We start from the raw sequence: 26,671 nt of genomic DNA on the forward strand, positions 1-26,671 counted from the left end.
GATCGCAGCTATTAGCTGCTGATGGACAGCTGAGCGTGTCTGTGAATTCATTGTCCTTTAATCTCTAAGTAAGTGATGTTTTCTTTCCCTCACACATAATTAGATATGATTAAAATATTTGAACTCCCACTGAAGTGTTATTTCTGATATTTCAGGCTCAGCTGGCTTTATTCTCACAGTATCTTTTTTTTTATTAGGAGAGGATTTACGTGTGACGCTAAAAGTGCACCTGCCATATTAAAAATAAGGTATAAAATGGTTGTTAATGGAGAAAACTACTTGGCTTCGGTTAGATTAAGTCTGTTAGTTACGAAAAAAAAGGTATGGTAAAGTAAGTCAACACAGATTTGTCAGAGAACAAATGTAAAATCTGAAAACTGTGACTTGAATCTGACTTGAGTACCTCAGAACCGTCTGATGTGGGTCTGGTCTCTGTGACAGCGGGCTCATTCCTGCCGGCTGGATGTTTGCTGATAGGAACACGACACCTGACAGACAGACGCTATCGTGTCCCACGGCCAAACCCGAGGGAATACCTCAGAGCTCATTTCTATTTCCTTCCAAGTGAAAGTTTCATCTTTCCCGTTCGGAGACTTTGTGGATGACTCTGATCCGTTTCATCGTCAGTTGGACCTCAGTGATTGGCCGGGTCGGTTTCCATAGTAACCATGTGGTGACAGGAGCATGGCCAGAGGAGAAACGTGACCTCTTCTTCTTCTGCTCTTCCTCCTTTGTGTTTTCATTGTTTCATGATGGCAGATTACTGTGTTACTCTGCGGTAGAGGGAAGCCAACAGAGGACAATTCAACCCCATCGATTGGTGAATAGATCAAAATAATTTGTTTAATCGATAACTGAACTCTGACTCTAAAACAAAAAGTAAATGTATACTAAAATACTTCTGTGTGTTTGTATTTGTGTGTCTTCGACGAGCTTCTATTTAAATCTTTCGCCTTCAGGCTTCAGTGGTTTAACGCCCACATTTCGTGACCCGTGTTGTCCCACGGAGGCTACGAGTGTCTTTCATCCGGCATACGAGCAGCACTCATGATATTGAGTCATCAAAAACAAGCATGCCCAACTAAATAGTAGGATCAGAGGTTCAGATATTTATTTGATGCTGGGTTTGATCTTTAGAAGTTAGTTTTATTTGCCATTTTGTGAAAACAGGGGTTTTCCTTGTTTTATAGCAGTTGAAGTTCCATGTCTTCTGCATTTCTTTGTTCTAGTTATCAAAGTAATAGTTACATAACTATGGATCATTGTGAAGTACATCTGGTTATTCTCTCTCTCTCTCTCTCTCTGACTACCGAAAATAAATTTGAAACAATTTTTCAACAAAGCTCTTAGTGTTGTGAGGAACAGCACATTTTCATGATAAGCATTATATTAAAACGAAGTGCTGACTGACAGAGTTCAGCTCCTAAATGCAGAGACACTTGTTGCTGCCTCGAGGTTAATTAAATCAGGAACACAGTGTTAAAATGTCACCACTCATACAAAGTCACAGTGTCTCCTCATCAAGTTGGGTGACCTTCTATCCCCGAACATGCTGGTTGCAAAGTCTGCGCTCCTACTTGGTCAAATGTGTCCACGACACATGCACACACATACACCAAAAAGGTTTGAGTCGTCTGTGTGTGGATGATTTGAGCAAAGCACTTCTAAGAAACGTATTATTCTACAAATTTGTTGTCACTTAGAATACCTACAAAGAAACACAATAAAGCAGCTGAAGACAGATAAGGAAGCGTCTTTACTCAGGTCAAAAGGATGACTTACAGCTGACTTGAGGCAACTAAGTTGCTGCTATTGTTGCTGTGTATCTTAATGAGGGAAAGAGGAACAGGTGTGCAGGTGGTAGCTGTGAGTGACAGTTCATAGGGTGCTTGCATACCTTTCATACATACACAAATGTGTTCTGCACCTGAGATGTATTGGCATGAAGGTGTCAACACTGTGATTAATAACGTCATTTAGATCAAAAGGCCGCTTAACTCGAGACCTCTGAATTACAGTTTAGAGAAAATAAGGTCATCAGAGAGAGCTGGAGCTATAAGCCAGCTCTCTCTCTGCAGCCAACACAAGCTTCTGCTTCTGAATAAAGCACATTTGACTCCCTCTCACTCAGCAGTGCACCTGGCTCAGTTGAGGTTTGAATCCCTCCTCTCGGCAGCGTTCATTACGTGTGTAATTGTCCTGCTTCTTTCGCGGCTGACTTTGCCTGCAGCTCAGAGAGCAGAACAGAGCTGCAGCCGGGTTGTTAATGACGGCGGAGAAAAGCCACAGAGTCAGACTGAAGGTTCAGGAGACTCACCGACAAGACCGGCGTTACCTGCTTCACTGATTTAATCAAAGATGATGACCGTGGTGGGAACAGATGTTGAAGTGCGCTTCTTCTTCATGTCGCCCTCCCGGATGCACGAGCACCCCTGAACTTATATTCCCCGTTAAATAAATCCACTCTGCTCCAGCGGATGCTGTGCACATTACGCTCTGCACAAACAGAAACAAAGAGATGAGCCGTGGTAATGAGGTTGTTTCCACGTGCTGCAAGTAATTATTATTTCATTTTGACAGCATCTTTGATCAGAATTTTGGTCCCTCAATGTAGCAGTCTGGGTGAAGCAGAGTTGGTCTGAGGAAAGCAGCAAAGACACAACTGCAGTCCTCATCCTCCCAATGCACACCAAAGATTCCCTCTCTCTTCACTTCTATTCATAGTTTTCTTCATTCCATTTGAGTTCAGTATCAGCTGGATGTGTGTGTGTGTGTGTGTGTGTGTGTGTGTGTGTCTACCCTGCAGCTGCGAACATACAAAAAAGCTCTCCATGTTGATCTCTGGTGTTCAGAGCTCAAACACTTCTCCGTGGATAAATGTTGTTAAATTACGCTGAATCAAACATAACAAGGTTCCCATTTCCAAACACACAACAACTTCTCTGTACTGACAGGCGGCTGCAGATGAAGTCGGGTTCATGATGCTCTGGTGCTGAACTGTGATGCTGAGGGCAGTTCATGGCCCACGTCTTCAAAAAGGGATTTTTCTGTTTCTTTGGATTTTTTTTACCATTCCTTCTGGAGTCTTTCTTCTTCTTCTTCTTCTTCTTCTTCTTATGTCTTCATGCTGAGTTTAGGATCTGAGTTTGAGTGGCGTTCCATTGTAATCTTTCTAGCAGGAGATCAAAAAAATGTCGATTTCAGAGTTTTAATTATAAACTGTTGACATTCTGCCAACATGACAGTGTTGCAGCTGGAAACATCTGTCAGCACAGCAACAAACAAACTCGCTCTCAGTCATCTCGGACTGGCTAATGAGCCGAGGAAGAAACTGAAATGGAAGATAATTATAAGCTTTGGTGTAATAATTGATACAAATCTCCAGCTGCAGACACAACCCAGTGCTCAGAAAACAATTACATTTCTTCTGCAGTTTTGACATTTCTGAACCAAAGATATGTTTCATAACTACGTTTTATATCAGCCTCCTATCACGCTTACAGAAACGTACAATGCCGCGCGGTAAATGTTGTGAAAAAAGAGCCCGTTTGTGTTGAAATAATAACATGACATCCGTAACCGTCCTCAGCGGACCAGTGCTGACTTGTTTCACACGGGACACAAACAGTGGTCTCCTGGGTGAAAGTCCCGTGTTTGTCTGTCCCATCGACGACCACCCTCAGTGAACGTTCTCTCTTCTTATACCTCCTAACTTTCAGTAACGGTCGCTCGGTATACTACGTCACCTTCTCTGACCGAATGCAAAAGACGTACCGTGTCCGTGGTTTCGTACAATGCCAGCATCGTTTCGTGGCGACGGGGCCTGCTGCCATCTCCCTGCAAACTATCATGGCTGGTTAGATGGAAGATATACTGCATGATGAGGTAAAGGACTCACTGTAATAAAACTGCAATGTGTCTCTTCCGTTCAGCTTGTTTCAATCTGCAGAGTTCACAGAAAACAACCACAGTGCCCCTTTAATCTACCGGGAGGAGATGAAGATGTTCAAAACTTTTCCTAATCAGAGATTTAAGGAGTTTGAATCGAAATAAATTAAATATACAACTAAATCTGAAGCAGTTACTCAGAACACGAGTAGTATGAGTACCTCTCAGTCTGAGAGTTCTGTTTCTAAAATGTAATCAAAGTGCTGTTTGAAGCCTCCTCTACCTCTAAGGGCAGACGCTGAATGCTGAACTGCCTCCATGAAACACACCAGCAACAACTCAACAAGGAGGAGGATGGAGGACGTCGACTCAATAACAACCAGGAACAGATTCTAGTGTCCCTTCTTTACTTTCCGTGTGAGTGACCATCTGATATGCAACACGATGAAAATATGAAAAGACAGAATGCATTAAACAGGCTGCGAGAAAAAGCTGGTCTTTAATCTGTTCGGGCTTTGTCACCGCATCCTATTCGTGAGGGAATGAACATAAATGCTCCAATTCGAGTGCTTTATGGTCTTTAACTCTTTAATGTCTGCGTCGGGTGGAGAACAACATGTGTGAGTGAATCTGCAGCATTTAAAGTAGTAGTCGTTAAAGTCATTGAAGTAAATTATCTGACGAACATTATCAGAAGAAAGGCAACAATGCAAAACAAAACATCTTTGTCTTTAATGTAGTTTTAATGTTTAGCTTGATACACAAATACACACAGAGAATCAGCTGTAAACAAGCTTCCCCAAGTGTTAATTCTCAGAGATTTGTGATTTTGTTTTGTTTTAATGATAATAAGTTAACTTATGGAAGACTTTAAAGTTTACACTTCTTGTGTGGTATTAGTACGTCTAGGACCTGAATACTTCTTTCACTGCTGCTTAATACACTACACCCTGCACATCCAAACTAAAAACAGGTGGATTTTACCAATATTAAAATCTTAATAACTGGTGTATTTTAATATTGGTAAAATATTAAATATTAAAATATTTCTCTTTTTACCTTTCACCGTTTCCTGAATGTCTTGTTGCATCTTTTTGTTGAAAATGTTGGAGTCGTTAGCAGTGTGCTATTATTTTCGAATTCACTTTTGAGAATATCACACGACCAGAACCGCAAACTTCAGCTTTGTTCTTAAGCTGCTTCCTCATCCATGGGGCCCGGCCCAGCCTCGCTCTCTGCCTCGTTCACATGAAAGGAGGAAGGAAAATAACTCTGGACATGGCCGTTAGTGCTTTGTACATTATTAAGTTGATTTTACGTAAGTAGGCTTCGGTACATACAGTATGTGACATCACGAGGCTACTTTACATAGTGTTACGCAACTTATATTCAAATTTCACATTGTACAACAGTCTTAGGTAAAAGTCATGTGTTTTTTGACCCAACCATCCACCCCAACCTCCTCTCTACGCATCTTAATCATGTTTTCCTTTAATAAATCTGTCAAACGCTTCTATTTCATATTGTGGTCCTTGCTAGTGTATCGCTTATTGTAAGTATCTCTTTTCTCCAAAAAGTACAAGAGGCAGATCCTGTCGAAAAGAACATGTTTCAACATAACTTACAAAGTATTTTAAAGAGTTCAGAAGGTATGAAACCAACATCCTGAACAACTATGTGCCACAAGTCATTTTCATAGTCTGGTCATTCACACAGACATCATAGTCTGGTTTAAAATGACACTGGTTATAAGGAAACGTAAGCTACAGACGCAATGTCATGTGATTATCTGTCAGATGTACACGTAACACACCGTTCGTCGTTATCATTTTTAACTGTAAAATCTTTCTTTTACATTTTTTTCCTCTTAATTTAAAGAACCATGAGCTGCATTTCTTTTATGAAATGGAAGTTTATCTTATTTATTTCACGTCTAAACTTCTTTCTACCAGTGCAGCACACTTGTTTTTTACATGATCCATCTTGTTTTATTGCAATTACTGTGACTTGCTTGACATGAGGAACTTATGATGTTCAATCTCTGAGAAGAAGTTTATGAGCAACAATTAGCCAGCAGGGCCATTAGCCTGCCAGTCAGGCCTTCACAAAGAAAATCAGCGACTGTTTTTTCACTGAGGGGCGTAATGAGGCTTATCAGAGCCAAGGCCAGCTCAGCTGATGTGGGAAACCATACGATTTATTCAATATTTATTCATCACCTAAAGAAAGGTATGAGGCAGTTTGAGATGTTTTTTCTTTTCTTCTCTTTTGTCGGGTCGAGTCGAGTCATTCAGTGATGTGACAAAAAGGGAACATTCAGCATTTAATACGTCTTGGCAGAACATAAATGAGTGTAACTATGAATAAATGACCTGCTGCATCACGGCAGATGGTTAACACCTTTGAGGAGAATTAGAATGAGTTTGCAGGTTGCAGAAGAAAGAGGGAAGAAGGCCAGTTACACACTTATTTTCCTCGCCTCTCCTCAGATCACCATATTACCACATTATTTCTGCCAGAAATAGTCCATTCACCCTTTGAACCTGCAGCCACTGAGGCACTCTGATTCAGTGGAGTCATTAGCGTCTCCATTAGTTCTCCACACTCAGCAGGTCGGCTCCCAGACAACAATCCAAACAGCCCGTGGACTAAACAAGCATGTCTTCAGTCACTGAGAAGAAGCTCATTACAGCAGAGCCAATCGGTTCAAAGTCACAATTCAAATAAAGCTGTGCAGGTCAACCACTACGAGACTGAACCAACAGAAGATTGGTGACATTTAGGACAGTCGTGAGCTCTGAGAAACGTTGCGGCTCACACATTAAAAACGCTGAATTGTCGTATGATTGCTTGACCTTTCGTTAGCAAAGTGCTGATGGGAAATGAGCTGCTGAACTTACTCTGTGTCGGTCTGAGCGTGAGTGTCAGCGTAGATCGAGTCAGACCTTTGATGGGACTGAGCAGGAATCCCACACAAGGTAAAAAAAAAAGAAGCATCTGGCAGTTTTATGCCCCGGTATGGAGATTTCCTCACGTTCCTCCTTTAAGGAAACTGCCACACAAGGTTTCATCATCCTTCATTAAATCTTGTTCAGTTTAATGTTACGTCCTTAATGACGGATGATATGTTGGATGTAAAACATGACAGGAAAGAGCTGAACCTTAATGTGAGCAGAGAATAAGGGCAGGCCTTTTATCTTTGAAACCCAACAAGCACCATCGGCAAACACAAACAGCAACTAGCTGCTGGAGATTTAAGCAGCAGGAGTTGGTGGAGATCAAACCAGAGCTAAGAAGAGACTGAAGATTGGACTTGGATGAATCAGGTGCACACGAACACGACTCTAAAAGAATGCTAATGTTGCTCCATGTCTGCTCGATTCAAAATAACAATAACAAATTCAAAAAAATGCCAAAAGTCAATTCACGTTCGATGTAATCTTGAATGCTTCTGTGAGCAAGAGGATTCTATCGGTCAGTGATATCTGATGGAGCTACATGCACATTCGCAATGAGTTGTGTCTGTTTTTTTTGTATTCCAGGAACAAAATGAGTCCAGCTGTGATTTGATCACATCGGCTCTTTCTCGTCGGCTCACTTGCTGCCGCCACATGGGCAGCAGCGGCAGCAGCAGATGTCCTGTCCTGTAGCGAGCTGTTGTTGGAAGAACATGGGAGGAGTTTGCCTTCGGGGCTTTTACGACCGAAATCGCCGAACAAACGTACTTCGTTCGGTTTAGGAAAAGATCGTGTTTTGTGTTCAAATCAACCCTTTCCGGCAGACAGCCCCGAAGGCACACTTCTCCTGTGTGCCTGTTGGAAACAACTGATGCTCAGAGTTGTTGCAATAGAATCTGACTGCTGCATGAAATTGTCCTCACCTGTTGTGGAATTGAGGTCAAAGATTTGTTGGTTAATGCAACAACTCCCAGTAGCATCTCACCTCTCTCTACTTCTGTCTCTCTCTGTCTCTCTCTACTTCTGTCTCTCTCTGTCTCTCTCTACTTCTGTCTCTCTCTGTCTCTCTCTACTTCTGTCTCTCTCTGTCTCTCTCTACTTCTGTCTCTCTCTGTCTCTCTACCTCTGTCTCTCTCTGTCTCTCTCTACTTCTGTCTCTCTCTGTCTCTCTCTGTCTCTCTCTGCCTCTCTCTACTTCTGTCTCTCTCTGTCTCTCTCTGTCTCTCTCTGTCTCTCTCTGTCTCTCTCTACTTCTGTCTCTCTCTGTCTCTCTCTGTCTCTCTCTACTTCTGTCTCTCTCTGTCTCTCTCTACTTCTGTCTCTCTCTGTCTCTCTCTGTCTCTCTCTGTCTCTCTCTACTTCTGTCTCTCTCTGTCTCTCTCTGTCTCTCTCTGTCTCTCTCTACTTCTGTCTCTCTCTGTCTCTCTCTACTTCTGTCTCTCTCTGTCTCTCTCTGTCTCTCTCTACTTCTGTCTCTCTCTGTCTCTCTCTCTCTCTCTGTCTCTCTCTCTGTCTCTCTCTGTCTCTCTCTACTTCTGTCTCTCTCTGTCTCTCTCTGTCTCTCTCTGTCTCTCTCTGCCTCTCTCTACTTCTGTCTCTCTCTGTCTCTCTCTGTCTCTCTCTGTCTCTCTGTCTCCTCTCTCTCTGTCTCTCTCTGTCTCTCTCTGTCTCTCTCTCTCTCTGTCTCTCTCTCTCTCTCTCTCTCTCTGTCTCTCTCTGTCTCTCTGAGTGGACGGAGGTGTGCGGAGCTGCAGGAGCGGAGTTTTTGAGAGCGAGGATTTACGGTTTTTTCGGCATTTTTCTTCGTTGGGTAATGTTGGGGATGGTAGTGTAGTGTAGTGTGGAGGGTTCACGGGGTGTGTGTGCACTTTTAGGGACTTTGTTTGGGGGTGTTTGTAGCCGATCAGCGCGAGCTGTCGGTGGCTAGGCGCCGCCATGAGCCTCATTGATTTGACCAGGAAGCACGGGGTGCGGATCCCGCCGCTGTTCGGGTGTTCGGTGGAGCAAATCAGTCTGGCAGTAGGTGATCTTATCGGCCACAGCAGCGTGAAGTCCGCAGCACGGATGAACAGCAATGTGGTCGTCTTTTTGGATTGCGTAGAAGCTGCGGAAGTGGTGGCGGAGACCGGGGTGGAGGTGGGCGAGCTTTTCCTACCCGCGTACGCTCTCAGCTCACCGGCGGTAACAGTTACCGTATCAAACGTTCCTCCGTTCATTAGGAACGAGGACATCATCAGAGAGCTGGCCAAACACGGGAAGGTGGTGTCTCCGGTTAGGAGAATGTCCTCGGGGTTCAAGTCCCCGCTGTTACAACACGTAGTGTCTCACAGGAGACAGGTCCGCATGATCCCCAGCAACAGGAGCAGGGAGGTGAACCTCGTGTTCAAAATCACTGTCGAGGACTTTGACTATGTCATTTTTGCGAAGACTGAGGGGTTTAAATGTTACAGCTGTGGGAAAGACGGACATATGAGCAGAGAGTGTCGTGGGGAAAATGGGTCTCATGAGGACCAGAACCAGAAAGGCACTGAGGAGGAGGGCAGAGGGGACAAGCAGGACGGACATGAGGGGACAAGTGGAGCTCAGGAGGCGAGGGTGGAGGAGACAAGTGTGGCCCAGGAGGCGGGGGGGGAGGAGACAAGTGCGGCCCAGGAGGTGAGGGGGGAGGAGACAAGTGTGGCCCAGGAGGTGAGGGGGGAGGAGACAAGTGCGGCCCAGGAGGTGAGGGGGGAGGGGACAAGTGCGGCCCAGGGGGTGAGGGTGGAGGAGACAAGTGCGGCCCAGGAGGTGAGGGGGGAGGAGACAAGTGTGGCCCAGGAGGTGAGGGGGGAGGAGACAAGTGCGGCCCAGGAGGTGCGGGGGGAGGCGATAAGTGTGGCCCAAGAGGTGAGGGTGGAGGGGACGGGTGTGGCCCAGGAGGTGAGGGTGGAGGAGACGGGGGTGGCCCAAGAGGTGAGGGGGGAGGAGACAAGTGGGCTGCAGGGAGTGAGGAAGAGTACTGGAGGACAGGTGGAGGAAGGTAGTGAGGTAGATATGGAGGCAGACGAGGAGCAGCTCAAGGGTCCTCGGATGAAGAGAAAGAAGGGGGAAAATCGTGGAAATTCACAGGCCAAAAAAGTGGCGATGACAGCAAGTGTAGGTGCTGCTGAGAGTGAGCCCAGTCTGGAGACGGACTCTGAATCCAGTCTGGAGAAAGACGCTGCTGCTGAAAGTGAGCCCTCTAAACACGAGGCTGGCAGCCGGAAAGACTCTGAAGGATACAGTGTGGAGGAGATACAGGAGTATCTGAAGAAGAGCAAGAACGTGAAAGGAGCCAGAGTGGAGGACTACCTCTCTGACACGGAGAAGCTCTCCAGCTCGGCCAGATCGCACATGAGGTGCAAGGACAGAGGAGGCCTCACGAAGCAGGAGGGCTTCAGACTAAAGAAGATCGTTCAGACATTAAGGAAAGGGATGAACAAAGATGGAGTTAAGTAAAGGGACCGGGGCCCACGTCCCCACACCGGCTGTTTTACGGACCGCTGGGGGACGGAGCCAGGACGGGCATCCAGGACGGCACGACCCAGGTCTCAGCAGCATGCTGGACCCTCTGAGGACTCAACCGGCGGAGCAGGAGCATCCTGAACTCCTGACTCTACAGATCAGTTTCAGATCTCGGATTAAGTGCAGAGCTGAATGAACTCAACGATTCGTGTACATATTGTGAAAAGACACTATTTTTGATTGGTTTTTGTTTTGGTTTTGTTGTGCAGAGTTGCTTCTAATCCGTTGCCACGGCAACGATGTTTTTGTTTGTTCATATTACTTGAGGAAAGACCAAAAAAAAAAAAAACGTAAAATAAAGGTTTTTTAAAAAATCAAAAAATCTCTGTCTCTCTCTCTGTCTCTCTCTCTGTCTCTCTGTCTCTCTCTCTGTCTCTCTCTGTCTCTCTCTGTCTCTCTGTCTCTCTCTCTGTCTGTCTCTCTGTCTCTCTCTGGTAATAGATGTTTACATGAGAGAAATAGTTTGCTCAGGTCGCCCCGCTGCTGTCAGCAGGAGATTGGTGGAGGGGTAACAAGTGTTGACTGTGACAGGAAGGAGACCTGCAGAGAGAAAGAAAGACAGAGGAGGAGTGAGAGAGAGAAGAGGGAGAATATGTTGATGGGAGACAGACAGGACGAGGACAGCAGAGAGACACACTGAGAGGAAAAGAAGCAGAGGAGGAAATGACATAAATGAAGGAAGAACTTAATCTAAATGGAGAATGGAGCCTGAGGCAGCACTAAATGCATTAAGAGGCAGGAAATGATGATATTACCAAGAAGTGTGAAGCAGGTTATTAGAAATGAATAATTAGTCAAATGTATATGTGGGCAATTTCCCCCTTTTTATAGGTTTGGCGACTGAAACCAGAACAGCAGTGCTGCAGTTTATAAAACGACTCCAACAAACCAGAGATACAAAACCCCTCAGACCGGTCAGCCCTCTTTACTCCCACATCTTACCTTTAAGACGTGTTTCACAATGTAGAGAAAGGAGTGAGCGGGATTCGGGTTACCATTAGACTTCTGCAATTTGAAAACACATCCTCTGGTACCACTTTATAGTTTATGACGGGTAGCTCTTTAATCCATCAGTAATCCTTCCAAAGCCACTTCTGCAAATGTGCATCTTGCAGAAGTGTCCAGTTCCACCTATTTTGTGAAGGCAATGCTGGTGAATTTCTCACTTTCTTGCCACTCTCTGGAGTGACTGGGCAGTCAACCTAAACTTTTAATTGTGTCATCATGTTGTCCACTGATCTGTGGTCAGTTCTGGTCCACTTCGTGGTCTCGTTTAAACCCATCAGTGTTCTCAGAGCGTCCACTAATCTGCAGACAGTCATTCTGTGCTAATAGCAGGTTGAGTCTCGTCATCATTTCACACTATTGAGGCGGTTTCTCTCTTTTGCCAGCGTTTTGTTCCAGATGAGAGCGGCTGTCAGTCACAGCTGACGGGTCGGAGCTGCTCAGAGGTTGTTAGGACTCTGAAGCCTCCCGTAGTGGAGCTCAGGGTCTAATATCACGCTTCACAACACGCCTCAGGGATCCCAGCTGGACACAAAGCCCCAAAATCAGTTATTCAAACAGGAACTCAACCACTCAGTCGTTCATTCAGTCGTGCGGTGAACCTCTGGGCTAATGTCATGCATCACAACACTCTCATGGAAACAGTGAGTTCGTTCATCAGTCAGTAAAACAGTGACGCAGTAAGGCCAACAATAACACAGACTTATAACAAAAGTCAAGACAATTTGCTCTGTTTTAACACATGAACACAGTGCTTCACAGCTCAGCGACTAAAACACACTCCCTCACATAATATCGTTGAACTTTGTGATTTTAAAATGTATGCATGCGCACAGGGAGTCATAAAGATCACATTTCTGTCATTAGTGACAATTCTGGCCCTAATATTTTCTGCAGGGATGACGTCATTCAACATATCCTCCACAGCAAACCGAGCACTCTGACTTTTGCAACATGAATCTCTCTTAAGTACATAAAACAGTTAATTAACCGCGGCGTGCAACCGCCACTCAGTTGGTCCAGAGTGTTGAAGTTGTTCAAAACTTCAATTCCACTGCAGAGCAAACACACGAAGACAAGTGCAAATACATTTTGTCTGCGCTCCGCATGCATTTTCAAAGATAACTAATATGTAAACCGTACATGTAACTGCCCATCCCCTTCTAACAGACAGTCAGGCATCAGGTGGGTATTTAAATACACTAGATTAGACTTTGTAATGGCAGATTCCCAACCCCTTACCCTTGGCATAAATCTGCATCTAAAAAATGTCACGCACACCTTGAATAATCACAAACAAACCAAAAGGTGAACATAGATGTTCTGCAACCACAGCAGCATATTTCTGTTTCTCATTTCTTGCTTCTGATCAAACCTCTCTCCTCTGCTGTATTAGCCAGTACTCAGAGATGAAACAGTCAGTCAACACTTCTCTGTGGACTCTCTCAGTGTCCACATGAAAAACCTTCAAATGTTTTCTCTGTGAAGTGTGCGAGTGGCTCGCTGACTCGATTTCTGTCAATTTACGGGTGTTTGATCCAGTTATCACTTTAAAAGAGAGCTTATCAACAAAAACAACATGGTTGACTTGAAGAGTTTTCCCTGGTCCAGAAAATGAAACAAGTTGTAGAACTAAATAGTGTCAGTGACAGGGTGAGGGTGAGGGCGAGGGCGCTGTGGGACTTCTGCTCATTTTCCATTTGTCTCAGTTAAAACTCAATTCAGGATACGATTTCCTTTCATACGAGAGGAATAATACAGAGATAAGCTTGAAGATCAACATGACATTTCAATGAAAAGGTATTTACCCGACACGCTGTCACCGGCTCTCTCTGCCTGATCTGAGATAAACAGTAATTGTTTGTCCTTCATATATTTGCGGAAGCTCAAGGAGCTCAGACGTCTCTTATCTTAACCCCGGGCGCCTGTCATTGGCAGCCCACTGCTCCCTATATACAGGGGTGGGTCAAATGCAGAGAAAGATGTCCCCCTTAAAGGGATAAAGATAGGATCAATTCTGTTCTATTTTCTATTCTAAAAGAGACGTTTCTGAGGCCGTTGCTTGTGTCAGGTGAGATAAACCAAACGCAGCTTCACAGGTTTAAATGATTCACAGTATTTTCATGTGTATTGTTGCTCCTGTCTGACATTGTGTGAATAAATCTCATCTGAGTAAAGATCTGAAGCACAACTTTGTACAAAGACAGAAAGAACATTTCCATTTCTGAGGCTGTTCAATTTAAATCAGATAAAAAGGTGCAGACATTTCATGCTTTATTCTGACTTTTTCCTGCAAAGACTTTCTGCAGAAATTCAACAGACAGGCTTATAAATAGCCTTCAGTAAAGTAAAAGAGTTTCATTTTCTGCTGAGTATCTGCCGTTCTCTGTCCACCTCTTCAGCTCCGTAACTGCTGAACCAACAGAGACCGGGGAAGAGCCTTCTTTTCATTTCTGACCACGATGTTGCCGCTGTCAGGTAGGGGTGTCGTGTCATACAGGTACTGACAAAAACTGTGATAATTAAAAATGTAATATTGATATCATGTACATTTTCAGGAGAAAAATACAAGGAACAGAGCGACTCTCTCTCCACCTCCCTAAACTAGTATTTTGTAAATACATTTTTTTATGTTTCGTCACAACGATATCGTCATCGTGTATTTTGGCAACGACAATCGTGCAGTGAAAAGCAGATACTGTGACAGCCCCCTAAAAGCGCGACAATTGAAAAAATCTCTTGATCTCACAAATGCTGCGTTTATAGCTGTTGGTCGGAGTGAGCCCTTAGATCCAGGAACTAGACTGTGCATCAGGAACTAGACTGTGCATCAGGAACTAGACTGTGCATCAGGAACTAGACTGTGCATCAGTCAGCAGCTGTCAAACAAGAAACACATGTTTGTTCTGCTTCTTCCGTCCACTGACAGTTAAGAAATAGCAGACATGGTTTAACAGGCGGGCGTTGACAGGGCCAACTCTGAGACACAACACTGCCTTTTTATGTAAGATCAACAAAACTAAATTCATAAAATACCAGCCCTATGATACATACATGAAGAATAATTCAGGGGGGCCACTACTGCATGAGTCTGACTCTAGTGTGTGTGTGTGTGTGTGTGTGTGTGTGTGTGTGTGACTGCCATGCAGTCTATCTAAACACTGATGTTTGCAGCTCTCCACTGCATGTGTCGACTAACGTTAAGATCTTGTCAGGAAGTAAAACTGTGTTGAAGTGAATTCCTGCAGAATAATTCCCCCACCAGTCTGCCCCACCACGTTGGCCTGCCAATGTCCTGGGTAATTGATGATTCTTCTTCTTCTTCTTCTCCTCCTCCTTCTCCTCCTCCTCCTCCTCCTCCTCCGAGCTACAGCATAGTCGTACTGATAGTGAGGAAGAACTGCACATCGGGAGCAGTAACGGGAACGCGCAAATCAATCTACAGCCAATAACAATCGCACCACCAACAAGCGTGTGGTGAGCCATTAGAAATAATCGCTCTCTGTGTGCTGAAGGTTGGAGACGTGGAGACAGATGCAGTAGTCACAGTGGTAATTGTGATCTGCATGATTAATTTCCCCACCGGTTGAGCTGCTGCTCTCCAATAACGGATGATTTGGGCGCTGATGAATTTCCTCTCAACAACATTTTTAATGAAAGAGTGAAAAGTGAATTGAAATGCTATTTTCAGGTTTAATGAAAGCCTATTTCCTCCTTTTCCCCAAATGAGGTCATTAATGGTGAATAATAGCGGAGCTCAGGTGGAATCAATGTACAAGTAGAGATATCTGGTACTGATCAATGATTTGATTAAGTTTTCTTAACATATATGTACCTATAAAACGACAATCAAACGACAGTTAACTGACTGTTGAGATGACTGTTGCCTCTTTAACTCTTTTCACCTCACAGCAAAAGCGCTTTAAAGTAAATTCTGACCTGTTTACTGTCAGCCTCCCATTTGTTTCCTATAAACAGGAATGAGGAAATGTTAACGTATTTGTTATATTGATTCTGAATGTATTCGTTCAACATATTTTGACAATCTATCTTTCATTTGTTTCACAACACAAAGTTCAATCTTGCAATTCAATATCTGCTTTATATGTTTAGGTATCAGTTTGCAAACTCGTTAACTTCACCAAAGTTAGTTACTTAACCGCAGACGGGACTCTGGATGTGAACCCGTTACAGTCCTGTATGTATATATGTCTGTGGGGCAGATAAGGGCAGGACGATTGGACATAGTTTGAGTCAAAGTTTTTGTATTTTTTTGTATTACAGCCAGTGTCATTGCTATAAAACTCCTGTTTTGTCTCGATATCTCACTCCACTAAATACTTGGATTAAATCATACTTTTGTAAATTGTACACTCCAATTAAAAAACTTGAAAAGTTCATGTTGTTAGTAAGACAATGAAACATTTAAGACATTTGGCCTAAAGGAAAAGGGAATTGGGAAGGGATAAATGAAGCGGTAGAAAAGTACTTTCTTCAGCTAGTTATTGCATTCAGATGGATTAACAATATCATCCCTTCATGTGGATGAAGTTATACGGTTAAATGTCATGATCAAAGAGAACAAAGAGAAGTTTGTTCTTTCAGTTTTTAGATTCTGATGTTTGATTGTCATAGGATTCAGAAGAATGTGAGGATTACACCGGGAAAGCTTTCTGTTATGAGATGGGTGGCTCTCGGGTTTCATTATTTCCTGAGGACGCGACTAATAAAACCGTTTCAGCTTTCCATCAGTGTGGAAAGTGACAGCTGACATTTAGTCTGAATGCAGTGAACATAGATCTGTACTCAGTAAACACGTGTGATGTCAGCACTGATGCCGTCATCGCTCTGCTATTTACTCTGCAAAGTACGTATCCTCGATTTCAACGCTCGACCGGCATCTGACATTTAAAGGCAAAGTCTGCAGCAGGAAGGCGTCGCTCGTTTCCATCAGCAGTGAGTCAGAGAGAGAGAGAGAGAGAGAGAGAGAGAGAGCGAGAGAGAGCGAGAGAGAGAGAGAGAGAGAGAGAGAGAGAGAGAGAGAGAGAGACAGAGAGAGAGAGAGACAGAGAGAGAGAGAGAGAGAGAGAGAGAGATATTGTTTTTGTTTTTCAATCACAAATGTTCTCATCATTTGAAACAGATTGTGAATTTATCAAAGTGCGTCGGCCGCCAACATAACTGTAATATGGAACATGAACAAATGAACAAAAGTGAAACAAGAGAGTCTGAACACTCAGAAACACAAATGTTCAACGCATTAACATGGAAGTGAATCTAGAATTGTATGCAGCCGCGTGTGAATGAAACATGAATATTTATTCGATGAAGAAGCAGGCAAATGCCATCATCCTCCCCTACCTAACATGCAGAACTACATGTGAAGGATTCACGTGAAGATACTGACTCTGTCAGGGCTTGTTTATCTCAGCGGATGCCGGTACAGTGCTCCCTGTCACTCCACCGTCACGGCTGAAGGAACATTCAGGGGCCTGGCAGACTCCACTTGCGTTGCCTTGAATGCAGTTCGATGTGCACCATTATCCGGCCCTCTCCGAGCTGTCTGTCAGCCACTCCCTGTTCATTATCTTCCTGGGAGTTTCGACATGTCGCTGCTGGTGTGTTTGGCAGCCGGTTCGTATCACTTTGCTCCTGCTGCACTTAAAGAGTTGTTAAATACACTCGGGCAAGCCAATGCACGTTTACGACTGTTAATATTTCAGCAACTACATGAAAGCCTGTGTGTCTCCATCGCTACCGTGTGATACAGCAGATGGAAACGTGTAAAGTTATCACGTTGATAGCTTCATTTACACCCAGCAAAGAAACAGGGCGCACTTCCACTTAAGCATGGAGTCCCGCATGTTCTCCCTGTGTCAGCGTGGGTTCCTCCCACAGTCACCAAAGACATGCAGCTTAGGTTCATTGACGACTCCAAATTGGCCGTAGGTGTGAATGTGAGCGTCATGGTTGTGTGTAGATATACATGTCAGCCCTGCGGTGGTCTGGCGACCTGTCCAGGGTGTACCTGCACGAGACGCACAAGACTTTCGAGTACAACGTAAACCCATCCGCTTCGTGATTAGACGCTCAGAGAAAATGCTCCGGGAGTGTGTGTTGTTGAGTTATTTTGAAGTTAGTTAGTGACGCTAAGTGATTTGTGTTTCGCCTGCAGCACAGTGCACCGGCTCACACAGTGAGGGCAGAAACAGTTGGGAGGCTGGTGCAGCAGAGTGGCAACTTAAAAGGCAGTTCAGGATGTCAGCCCTCTATATTGGCAGCCTGGTTGGAGGTCAGTGTCGGCCTGCTGGACTGAGAGATCCCCCTCATCATCTACACCTATCACCTCGTCCCATTTAACTTCATGAACAGCGGAGAGAGGGGCAACCCTGTCCTACTGAAATGCAATGCGTCAGTGTAGAGTCCACTGCAGAGTTGCCTTCTCTTTGAAACTCTGGTTTCTCTGCCTCTCTTCTGGCCTCCAGCAGCTTGATCTCTGCTCTCCGCTCTCAAAGAAACTCCTGAGTGTCTTTTTCTGTTTCGGCCAACTGGCCGGCCGGTCGGGCAGCAGGCCTCCAGCAGCCTGCAGCTGCTGCTGTGAATACAAAGCAGAGTCGGAGAGCATCCATCTCCAGCCCGCTCCATCTGGTATTCAACATGAATACCAGAGTGGACAAGAAAAGAGACACTTTCAGCCTTTACTGTTTCAGTTATCTCCCAATAACCGAACACAGACAGCTCACTGTGGCTTTGAATTTTACTGCTTTAAGTCAAATAATTCACAGATATCCTGTTAGCACAATTGAAACAAATATGGAACTGTATGCAGAATAGAATAATGGTTTGCTGTACACCTAAAGCACTTTCCTCCTCTATGCTGTGTATTCGTTTGAAAGCTCCTGTCTTCATTATTATACACAAACATGAACGACGGATTCAATAATTTATATAACTCAGATCAGAGAGCCCACCACAGAAAAGCACTTCAAATGAAAAGCTTCTGTTTCTTATTACAAGTTATCCACTGAATCAAACAGAATTGCCAACAAATCCCGAGTCCATGTTTTCTGAAACATTCACACTGTTTGAACATGAATGTTCAGCTCTTTCTCGTGATAAAACGTTCCCACATCCGCTGTTACAGACGGATGTGTGTGAAAATGAATTATGCGTTGTCCAGGTGACTCTCATCACATCACTTGTATTCACACAAAAACCTGCCTCCCCAACCTGCTCCCTGCTGCTGTCCCTTCTTCTGTTCGACAAGTCCACTCAGGATGTTTACAGCTGTGAGGCGTCAACTGCTGAATGAGTGCTGAGTCATTTACTTCTTTAGTGTGGTTCATAAAGTGAAGTCATAAAGAAAGTCTCTCCACGACGAAGCGTTGGCTTGTCGGGAGAAAAGGTGGAAGCTTTGAACTTTAAAACAATAAAGCCGACGGACACATCTTCAAATTCTCTGTTCCGTATCTCAGGTTTGCTTAGTTCTAAAGTCCGTCACCTGTCTGATGTGAACGTTAAACAGTCAGCTGGTTTCTCTGTGTGTGGCGTGTCTGCAGTCCACCGAGGTGTGTGTGTGTGTTCGTGCACGGTGTGATCCCTTGTTTCTCACAGACCTTGTCTTCAGTGCTATCTGATTCCCCCGCTGTGTTTGCTCTCAACAGGTTTCTCACCATCTCATTCCCCCGCTGTCTGTACTCGGTAGGTTTTCACTACCAGACTCTCCTGCTGACTCTCTGCACGTCTCCCCGTCTTTCTCTTAACGAACAAACCCAGCTGAACGATACCAAGAGCTCCTCTCCCGTGTGGATTTACTGTTCCCCCCCCCTTGTAACAGAGTTGTAAACCAACTTTACCAAATTCTTTGAGAAACATGGAGGGACAGAAAGAGGAGGTAGTTGTTGAATGGACTTCACATTTACCCACAGGTGCTACTTTCTGCTCATCTGGTAATATTCCAGATTCTAGAGATTTGGTAAATACTGTAGAGGTAAATGTCCTTATGATAAAGGAACTCATGTTGACAATCAGACATAAGCTGAGCTCATCATGAGCAGCTGCTGGATCTCTCCTCCTTTCCTTAGATGTCCATGTATCTTCTGTCTCGCTGGCTCTTTGTCTTGCAGGATGCGGGTCCCGAGCTTCATGAGCAGAAGGCCCCGTGTGGTTCCTGCTGTCAAAGCTCAGCTTCACATGGAGTCGCTCTCTTCCTTTGCTGGTGAGACCGTTTTGTTTTGTTTTCACACACAACATGCTCGAATAATTGATTATGTCGAAATAAGTCATAAAAAGTGATGAACATGAACTCTGTACTTTGTGCTGTTTCAGGAGGAAAACTGACTCAGTTATACTCTCATATTAGTTTCACATTTTCTCCATCAGCTTTGTATGAAACCCTGTAAATAAGACAAGAAGAAAAGACTTTGTTCATTCTTGAATCAAGAAATACTTTATTCATCATGTAAACCTTCAGTTTGTTCACATCCCATCAGTAAAGTCTGTTCAATGACTCTTGTTCAATGATTTCATGATCACATTCACTTCATCCTCACAATCTATTTGTTTGACCAGAATCTCAGTTATGTAAAAGAGAATAATGAATGATTCACTTATTGATTATGATGATAATAATTAGTTATATAATACATCATAGTACCTCTTTTGTACAACGATTAAGAAAACAACAAGAACAACATTTAATCTGTTGTAGAAAATAAACATAATTTCACTGAAAGGAATCTTTACAAAGAGTGCTGAGAACTAAATCTCTTTGATGAAAGAAGCTCTGGTGATTTCTCTCTTTAAGAGCCATGCAGTGGAAGAGAAACAACAACTAACAAATACATCAATACTAATATTTATCAAACATTTAAACCTCAGAGCAGTTTACATTTTCATGAAGAGAAATATCAGTTCAGGTCAACAAAGATCATCATGAGCAGTGATAGCCTCCATGGCTAAACAGACACAGAAAGGAGCTCCACCTAAAGACACTCAAACATTTACACAACAATAATGAGAAGACGTCAAAGCACCGCCCACAATGTTTGATTGACAGCTGAAGAACAATCAGCAATTAAGAGACAATGATGGAGACAAAATGAGTTTCAGGATTAAAACACAGAAATTAATTTGCTGTTCCTTAAATCACTTCTGACTATTTTAGTTTGCAGAACTCAGCAGTGTTTCCATCACCATAATAAAAGCTGAGTCCAGCATAGAGAGGCTGAGTGAATGTGGTCTGGACTCTGTGGAGGAGAGTCATGGTTTCAGAGACGCTGTAGAAAGACAGAATACCTGCTCTGTGATCCAGGTACACTCCTACTCTGGAGGACTGAGGACCAGAGACGGGAGTTTTGATCTTGTTGTACGAAAATGTAAAACTGTTTTTGTCACACTCTAACGCCCAAGATTTGTCATTCCGTCCAAACACACATTCATTATAGCTCCCTGTTCTGATGATATTCTTGTATGCGACTGCTACATAAACTCTTCCTCTCCTCTCCACCTCCCAGTAACAACGTCCAGTCAGACTCTCTCTACTCAGGACCTGAGAACATGTAGTGAATCTGTCTGGGTGACCAGAATAAGACTGTTGTTCACTCATAACTGTTGCTTTTCTGTTCCCCTCAGATAATAACAGATGTGTCTGTGCTGTGTTTGGATCCAGTGGGATTTCACTTGAATATCTTAAGAACTCAGCTCTGGTCTTGGGCTCTGCTCGTGAAGGTGACAGTAAAACGTCCACTTCAGTCACTGCCAGTGAGACGTTTGTCCACTTGTCTCTCAGAACGTCCTGTAGTTTATCTCTGACTTCTGACACAGCCGCCGTCACGTCCTCAAAGTAGCTCAGAGGACGGATATGGATGGCGGACGAGTCTGTAGCTTCTCTGAGTGGTGACAGTGAGGGGTAGTTGTGTAGAAACTGGTTGTGATCCTCTGTGTGTGAGAGCAGCTTCAGCTCAGCGTCTTTCCTCTTCAGCTCAGAGATCTCCTGCTCCAGCTTCTCCTGAAGCTCTTTGACTCGACTCACTTCACTTTTCTGCTGGGATCTGACCTGCTGCTTCACATCGGAGCTTCTTTTCTCCATGAGACGGATCAGCTCGGTGAAGATCTTCTCGCTGTCCTTCACCGCTTCGTCGGCAGAGCGATTGACGGCCTCCACCTCCTGTTGAAGCAGCTTCACGTCTTTCTCTCTGTCCTGGATTCTCTGCTGGATGTTTAGTCGACTCACCTCCAGCTCTCTCTGCCTCTCAGTCCTTTCTGCTGCAGCTGAGACTGTGTCGTGGCCTTTGTGTTCCTCCACAGAGCAGAGGTAACAGATACACTGCTGATCAGTACGGCAGAACATCTTCATCACCTCATCGTGACGAGAGCAGATGTTCTCCTGGAGCTTCTTGGAGGGGTCCACCAGCTTGTGTTTCTTTAATGGAGCTACATCATAATGAGGCTGGAGGTGTTTCTCACAATAAGAGGCCGGACAGACGAGACAGGACTTGAAGGCTTTCAGTTTCCTCCCAGTGCAGACATCACAGGACACATCTTCAGGTCCAGCATAGCAGTGATCAGCAGGAGCAGCTTGGAGTCCAGTCTTCTTCAGCTCCTCCACTAAAACTGCTAACATGGTGTTTTTCAGCAGGACAGGCCTCGGTGTGAAGGTCTGCCTGCACTGAGGGCAGCTGTGGAGTTTCTTCACATCCTCTTCATCCCAGAAGCTTTTAATACAGTTCATGCAGTAGCTGTGTCCACAGGGAGTAGTCACCGGATCCTTCAGTAGATCCAGACAGATGGAACAAGAGAAGGTTTCCCGATCCAGCTGAACTCCTTTCTGCGCCATTTCACCTCTCAGTGACAACGACTGTCTGAGTTTCACTTCATGGGAAGCGACTCTGCTTTGACTTCTGATCTGAACAACATGTGTTTGTTCAGTGAATGGAGGCTGTCAGCTCTATCGCTGCACCACCATGTTGGTTACACCCATCTTTAAAACTGTAGATCTGAAGGGGAGGGAACAAGGAGACATGTGGACAGAGTGGAGCCGGCTGTGTTTGAGAGCAGGAGGAAGAAGGAGGGCTTATCAAGCTGTGCTTCATTCCAGGAAGAGGAGCAGCGCTGTGAATGTGAACTTTGTTTCCTCATTCACAAACAGAGCCTCGGTTAAAACCTGCTCCACCTTTGAAAACATTTCATTTCTTTAGTTGTTCAATATTTCTTGTCTCCTCAGAGGAAGAGTTATAGACAAACATGAAGCCATCAAAAGACTAATTCTGTTCAGTTTTCTTTCACTGCTTAAAAACAGCTGGCTGACAAAAGAGTTATCAGATTAAACTAATATGAAACATTTAAATTGTCGTATAATACCTTTCTCTCATATTTAATGATCAACTTTTAAACATTTGTCTCAAAAGAGTTGAGTTTCAAGATATGATTCTGATGCAAAGCAGCGTTTCAAGATTCACATTTATTCATTTCATGACGTCATGACTGGACCTGATATAATCTGCACATTACATTACAGTCATTCAGCAGACGCTTTTATCCAAAGGAACTTCCAATAAGTGTGTTCAACATCGGTTTTCGAGAGAACTAGTCACCAGAAGTGCATCTCCTCTCTTCAAACAAGCAACTAAGAGCATAAACCAGAGCGGTGCAGTGTACAGTGCAGAAACAAACGAATTCAATAAGTTTAAACTAATAAGAAAACAATAAGTGCAATAAGCTGGTATGAATGCACATTTTCCATTTGTTGTTGATGTTGAAACTGTCAATCTGCATGTTTGCCAGCTTGGTGTGTTTTCATGAATTGACCAATTGCTGGCTGTAACCCATTTAGGAATGCATTTTTTAATTGTTGCGCGTACGGACCATCGTCTACGTGTGGTGCTGGGACTGGGATACCGCTATGAGCATCAAACACTGTTTTCAGTCTTGAGAAAAAGTTGCCGATTGGTTCGTCTGGATGTTGGATGCAGTTATTTTTGTCCAATCCGCTCTTTCCCTCAAATGATCTCCACTTCTGGTCAACAGCGCAGCGACACGACCCTGAAACCCGCCATCAGCGAACGCTGTACCCTGAATTTAAAGTTATTATAAATGCATAATGTGTTTAACCCATAAGACCAACTCAACAATCACACAGTCATCTTGAGTTGTCTGATGGTGTGAATGTTCACAAGTAAACATGGAGATCCATATCATCTGGATGCTGAGCACATTTCACATTCTTCTGCACAACACAAACTCTTCAACACTAAATCTGACGTCACACGAAACAATAAACTGTGCATGTGATCAAAAATCTGTTCATCTTTGATATCTGCATCAAGAGTTGAGGCTCAGGGATTAAAACTTTACATTTAACACATTAAAAGTTAGAAGGCACGTGAAGATGAGAGTCAATCAAAGAGAGACAGACGAAGAGAACACAATGTTGTTAAAGGTTACTTGACGCCTCCTCCCCGCTGCTTCATCTGAAATCACTTGGTGCTTGAATTCCCACAATCCTCCGCAAAAGTTGATTTCCAGCCAAAATTCTCTGTTACCCATCTGGTCTATTTCGTATATAAGACAGCCCGGCTCTCTCAATGACCTGGATAGGAATCAGGTACGTCTTCTCATATCTATTCTGGGTTCTCGTTATCTGCCATAGTGCGCCTGCCTCCTCCGTATCTCTATTCTGGTGTGTCGTCTTTGACTCTACTGTACGTGCTTTTGTCAGTCAGACAGTTATTAGTTATCAGTTAGCAAGATGTTACCGAACGCAAAGCTGTCTTACGTCTACTTCAGGGACAGGTTTTGCACCCGATCATTTTGAATGTATTGATTTTCAGCCACTGGTGTGTCTATAAGGCCGGCAATGACGGTCAGCCGGTGCACGGCTTTGGTCCAGACTGAAATACCTCGACAGGTGTTGGGTGGATTGCCATGAAATTTTGTGCAGACGTTAGTGATCCACGAGGATAACTCTCGTTGACTTTGGTGATCCCCTGACTTTCCATCTAGCTCCAGCAGGTCAGTTCAATTATCGAGTGAAATCTCGACATCACTCTTAGAAATGAGGGTTCGTAAAAGGGTTCTTCCTGAGGGGCTGAAGTTCTTCCCAGAACTTATACTTCTGAAGCACCTTTTTAAAAGACAGAGTTCTTCAACGATTGTTAAACGCTAAATCCCCAAAAACTGTGATTGTGCTGCATGATTGTTGTGGGTGACGCTGCACCACATCAGCCTTTAAGAGCCTCATAATGCCCAAGTCTACTGGACGTGGTTCCCATGGACCAGGGCTAACAATGTAAAAGGGAAAAGGGTTCTCTGTAAAACGTTTTTGGTGAGTTCTAAATGAAACCCTTGGACTATAAAAGTATTCTATGTAGAACGGGTTCTTGTTAGCATCCTTAGAAGGTGGAAAGTTTCCAGATACAATCTCCAGAGTGGATTCTGGGTGGAACCGTGACATCAGGGTTCCATGTTGAACCTCTCATTGGGGGTTCTGGTTGAACTTTACACAGATGGATCTAGGTACAACCCTTTATGTTGGGTTATGGGTAGAACCCTAAGCAAGTGTTTTTGTTTGTGCTTTAGAAAGTGACACAGAGGGGTCCCGACACAAAGTGTCAGTAGGTGGTAGTCGGGCAGGAAGGGTTTGTGAATGACACGATTTATTTATTTGCTGTTGTTATCTGTCCCTGTGTAATTGTTTTATTTTTACTTCGCATCATTTGTCAAAACTAAAGAAAATGTACACTTTTTGGGTTAAAGGACTACTGCACATGGTACTTTGTGTGTGTGTGTGTGTGTGTGTGTGTGTGTGAGAGACACACACTGCAGTTTTGCTCCAACCGCAAAGCTGCAGAATAGCTGAGAAAACAACAGATACTACTCAGCCAAGTTTGCTGACCTCCCTTTCTCTCTCTCCCCCCTCCTCTCTCTCTCCCTCACTCTGTAACCCCCCCCTTGTAACAGAGTTGTCAACCAACTTTACCAAATTCTTTGAGAAACATGGAGGGACAGAAAGAGGAGGTAGTTGTTGAATGGACTTCACATTTACCCACAGGTGCTACTTTCTGCTCATTTGGTAATATTCCAGTTTCTAGAGATTTGGTAAATACTGTAGAGGTAAATGTCCTGATGATAAAGGAACTCATGTTGACAATCAGACATAAGCTGAGCTCATCATGAGCAGCTGCTGGATCTCTCCTCCTTTCCTTAGATGTCCATGTATCTTCTGTCTCGCTGGCTCTTTGTCTTGCAGGATGCGGGTCCCGAGCTTCATGAGCAGAAGGCCCCGTGTGGTTCCTGCTGTCAAAGCTCAGCTTCACATGGAGTCGCTCTCTTCCTTTGCTGGTGAGACCGTTTTGTTTTGTTTTCACACACAACATGCTCGAATAATTGATGATGTTGAAATAAGTCATAAAAAGTGATGAACATGAACTCTGTACTTTGTGCTGTTTCAGGAGGAAAACTGACTCAGTTATACTCTCATATTAGTTTCACATTTTCTCCATCAGCTTTGTATGAAACCCTGTAAATAAGACAAGAAGAAAAGACTTTGTTCATTCTTGAATCAAGAAATACTTTATTCATCATGTAAACCTTCAGTTTGTTCACATCCCATCAGTAAAGTCTGTTCAATGACTCTTGTTCAATGATTTCATCAACACATTCACTTCATCCTCACAATCTATTTGTTTGACCAGAATCTCAGTTATGAAAAGAGAATAATGAATGATTCACTTATTGATTATGATGATAATAATTAGTTATATAATACATCATAGTACCTCTTTTGTACAACGATTAAGAAAACAACAAGAACAACATTTAATCTGTTGTAGAAAATAAACATAATTTCACTGAAAGGAATCTTTACAAAGAGTGCTGAGAACTAAATCTCTTTGATGAAAGAAGCTCTGGTGATTTCTCTCTTTAAGAGCCATGCAGTGGAAGAGAAGCAACAACTAACAAATACATCAATACTAATATTTATCAAACATTTAAACCTCAGAGCAGTTTACATTTTCATGAAGAGAAATATCAGTTCAGGTCAACAAAGATCATCATGAGCAGTGATAGCCTCCATGGCTAAACAGACACAGAAAGGAGCTCCACCTAAAGACACTCAAACATTTACACAACAATAATGAGAAGACGTCAAAGCACCGCCCACAATGTTTGATTGACAGCTGAAGAAACATCAGCAATTAAGAGACAATGATGGAGACAAAATGAGTTTCAGGATTAAAACACAGAAATTAATTTGCTGTTCCATAAATCACTTCTGA

At 43.7% G+C, this 26,671-nt stretch overlaps 1 protein-coding gene across 1 annotated transcript; it reads right to left on the reverse strand.

Annotated features, from left to right (window-relative positions):
* Nucleotides 1-19,945: 19,945 nt before the first annotated feature.
* On the reverse strand, nucleotides 19,946-22,245 carry LOC306789096 (tripartite motif-containing protein 16-like). The gene has a single exon (XM_079284884.1). It carries the CDS (start codon nucleotides 22,228-22,230, stop codon nucleotides 20,551-20,553), a length of 1,680 nt encoding a protein of 559 aa, XP_079141010.1. The 5' UTR covers nucleotides 22,231-22,245; the 3' UTR covers nucleotides 19,946-20,550.
* Between the last annotated feature and the right edge of the window lie 4,426 nt (nucleotides 22,246-26,671).

Source organism: Melanostigma gelatinosum (assembly GCF_949748355.1).
Source record: "Melanostigma gelatinosum genome assembly, chromosome: 15".
NCBI lineage: Eukaryota > Metazoa > Chordata > Actinopteri > Perciformes > Zoarcidae > Melanostigma > Melanostigma gelatinosum.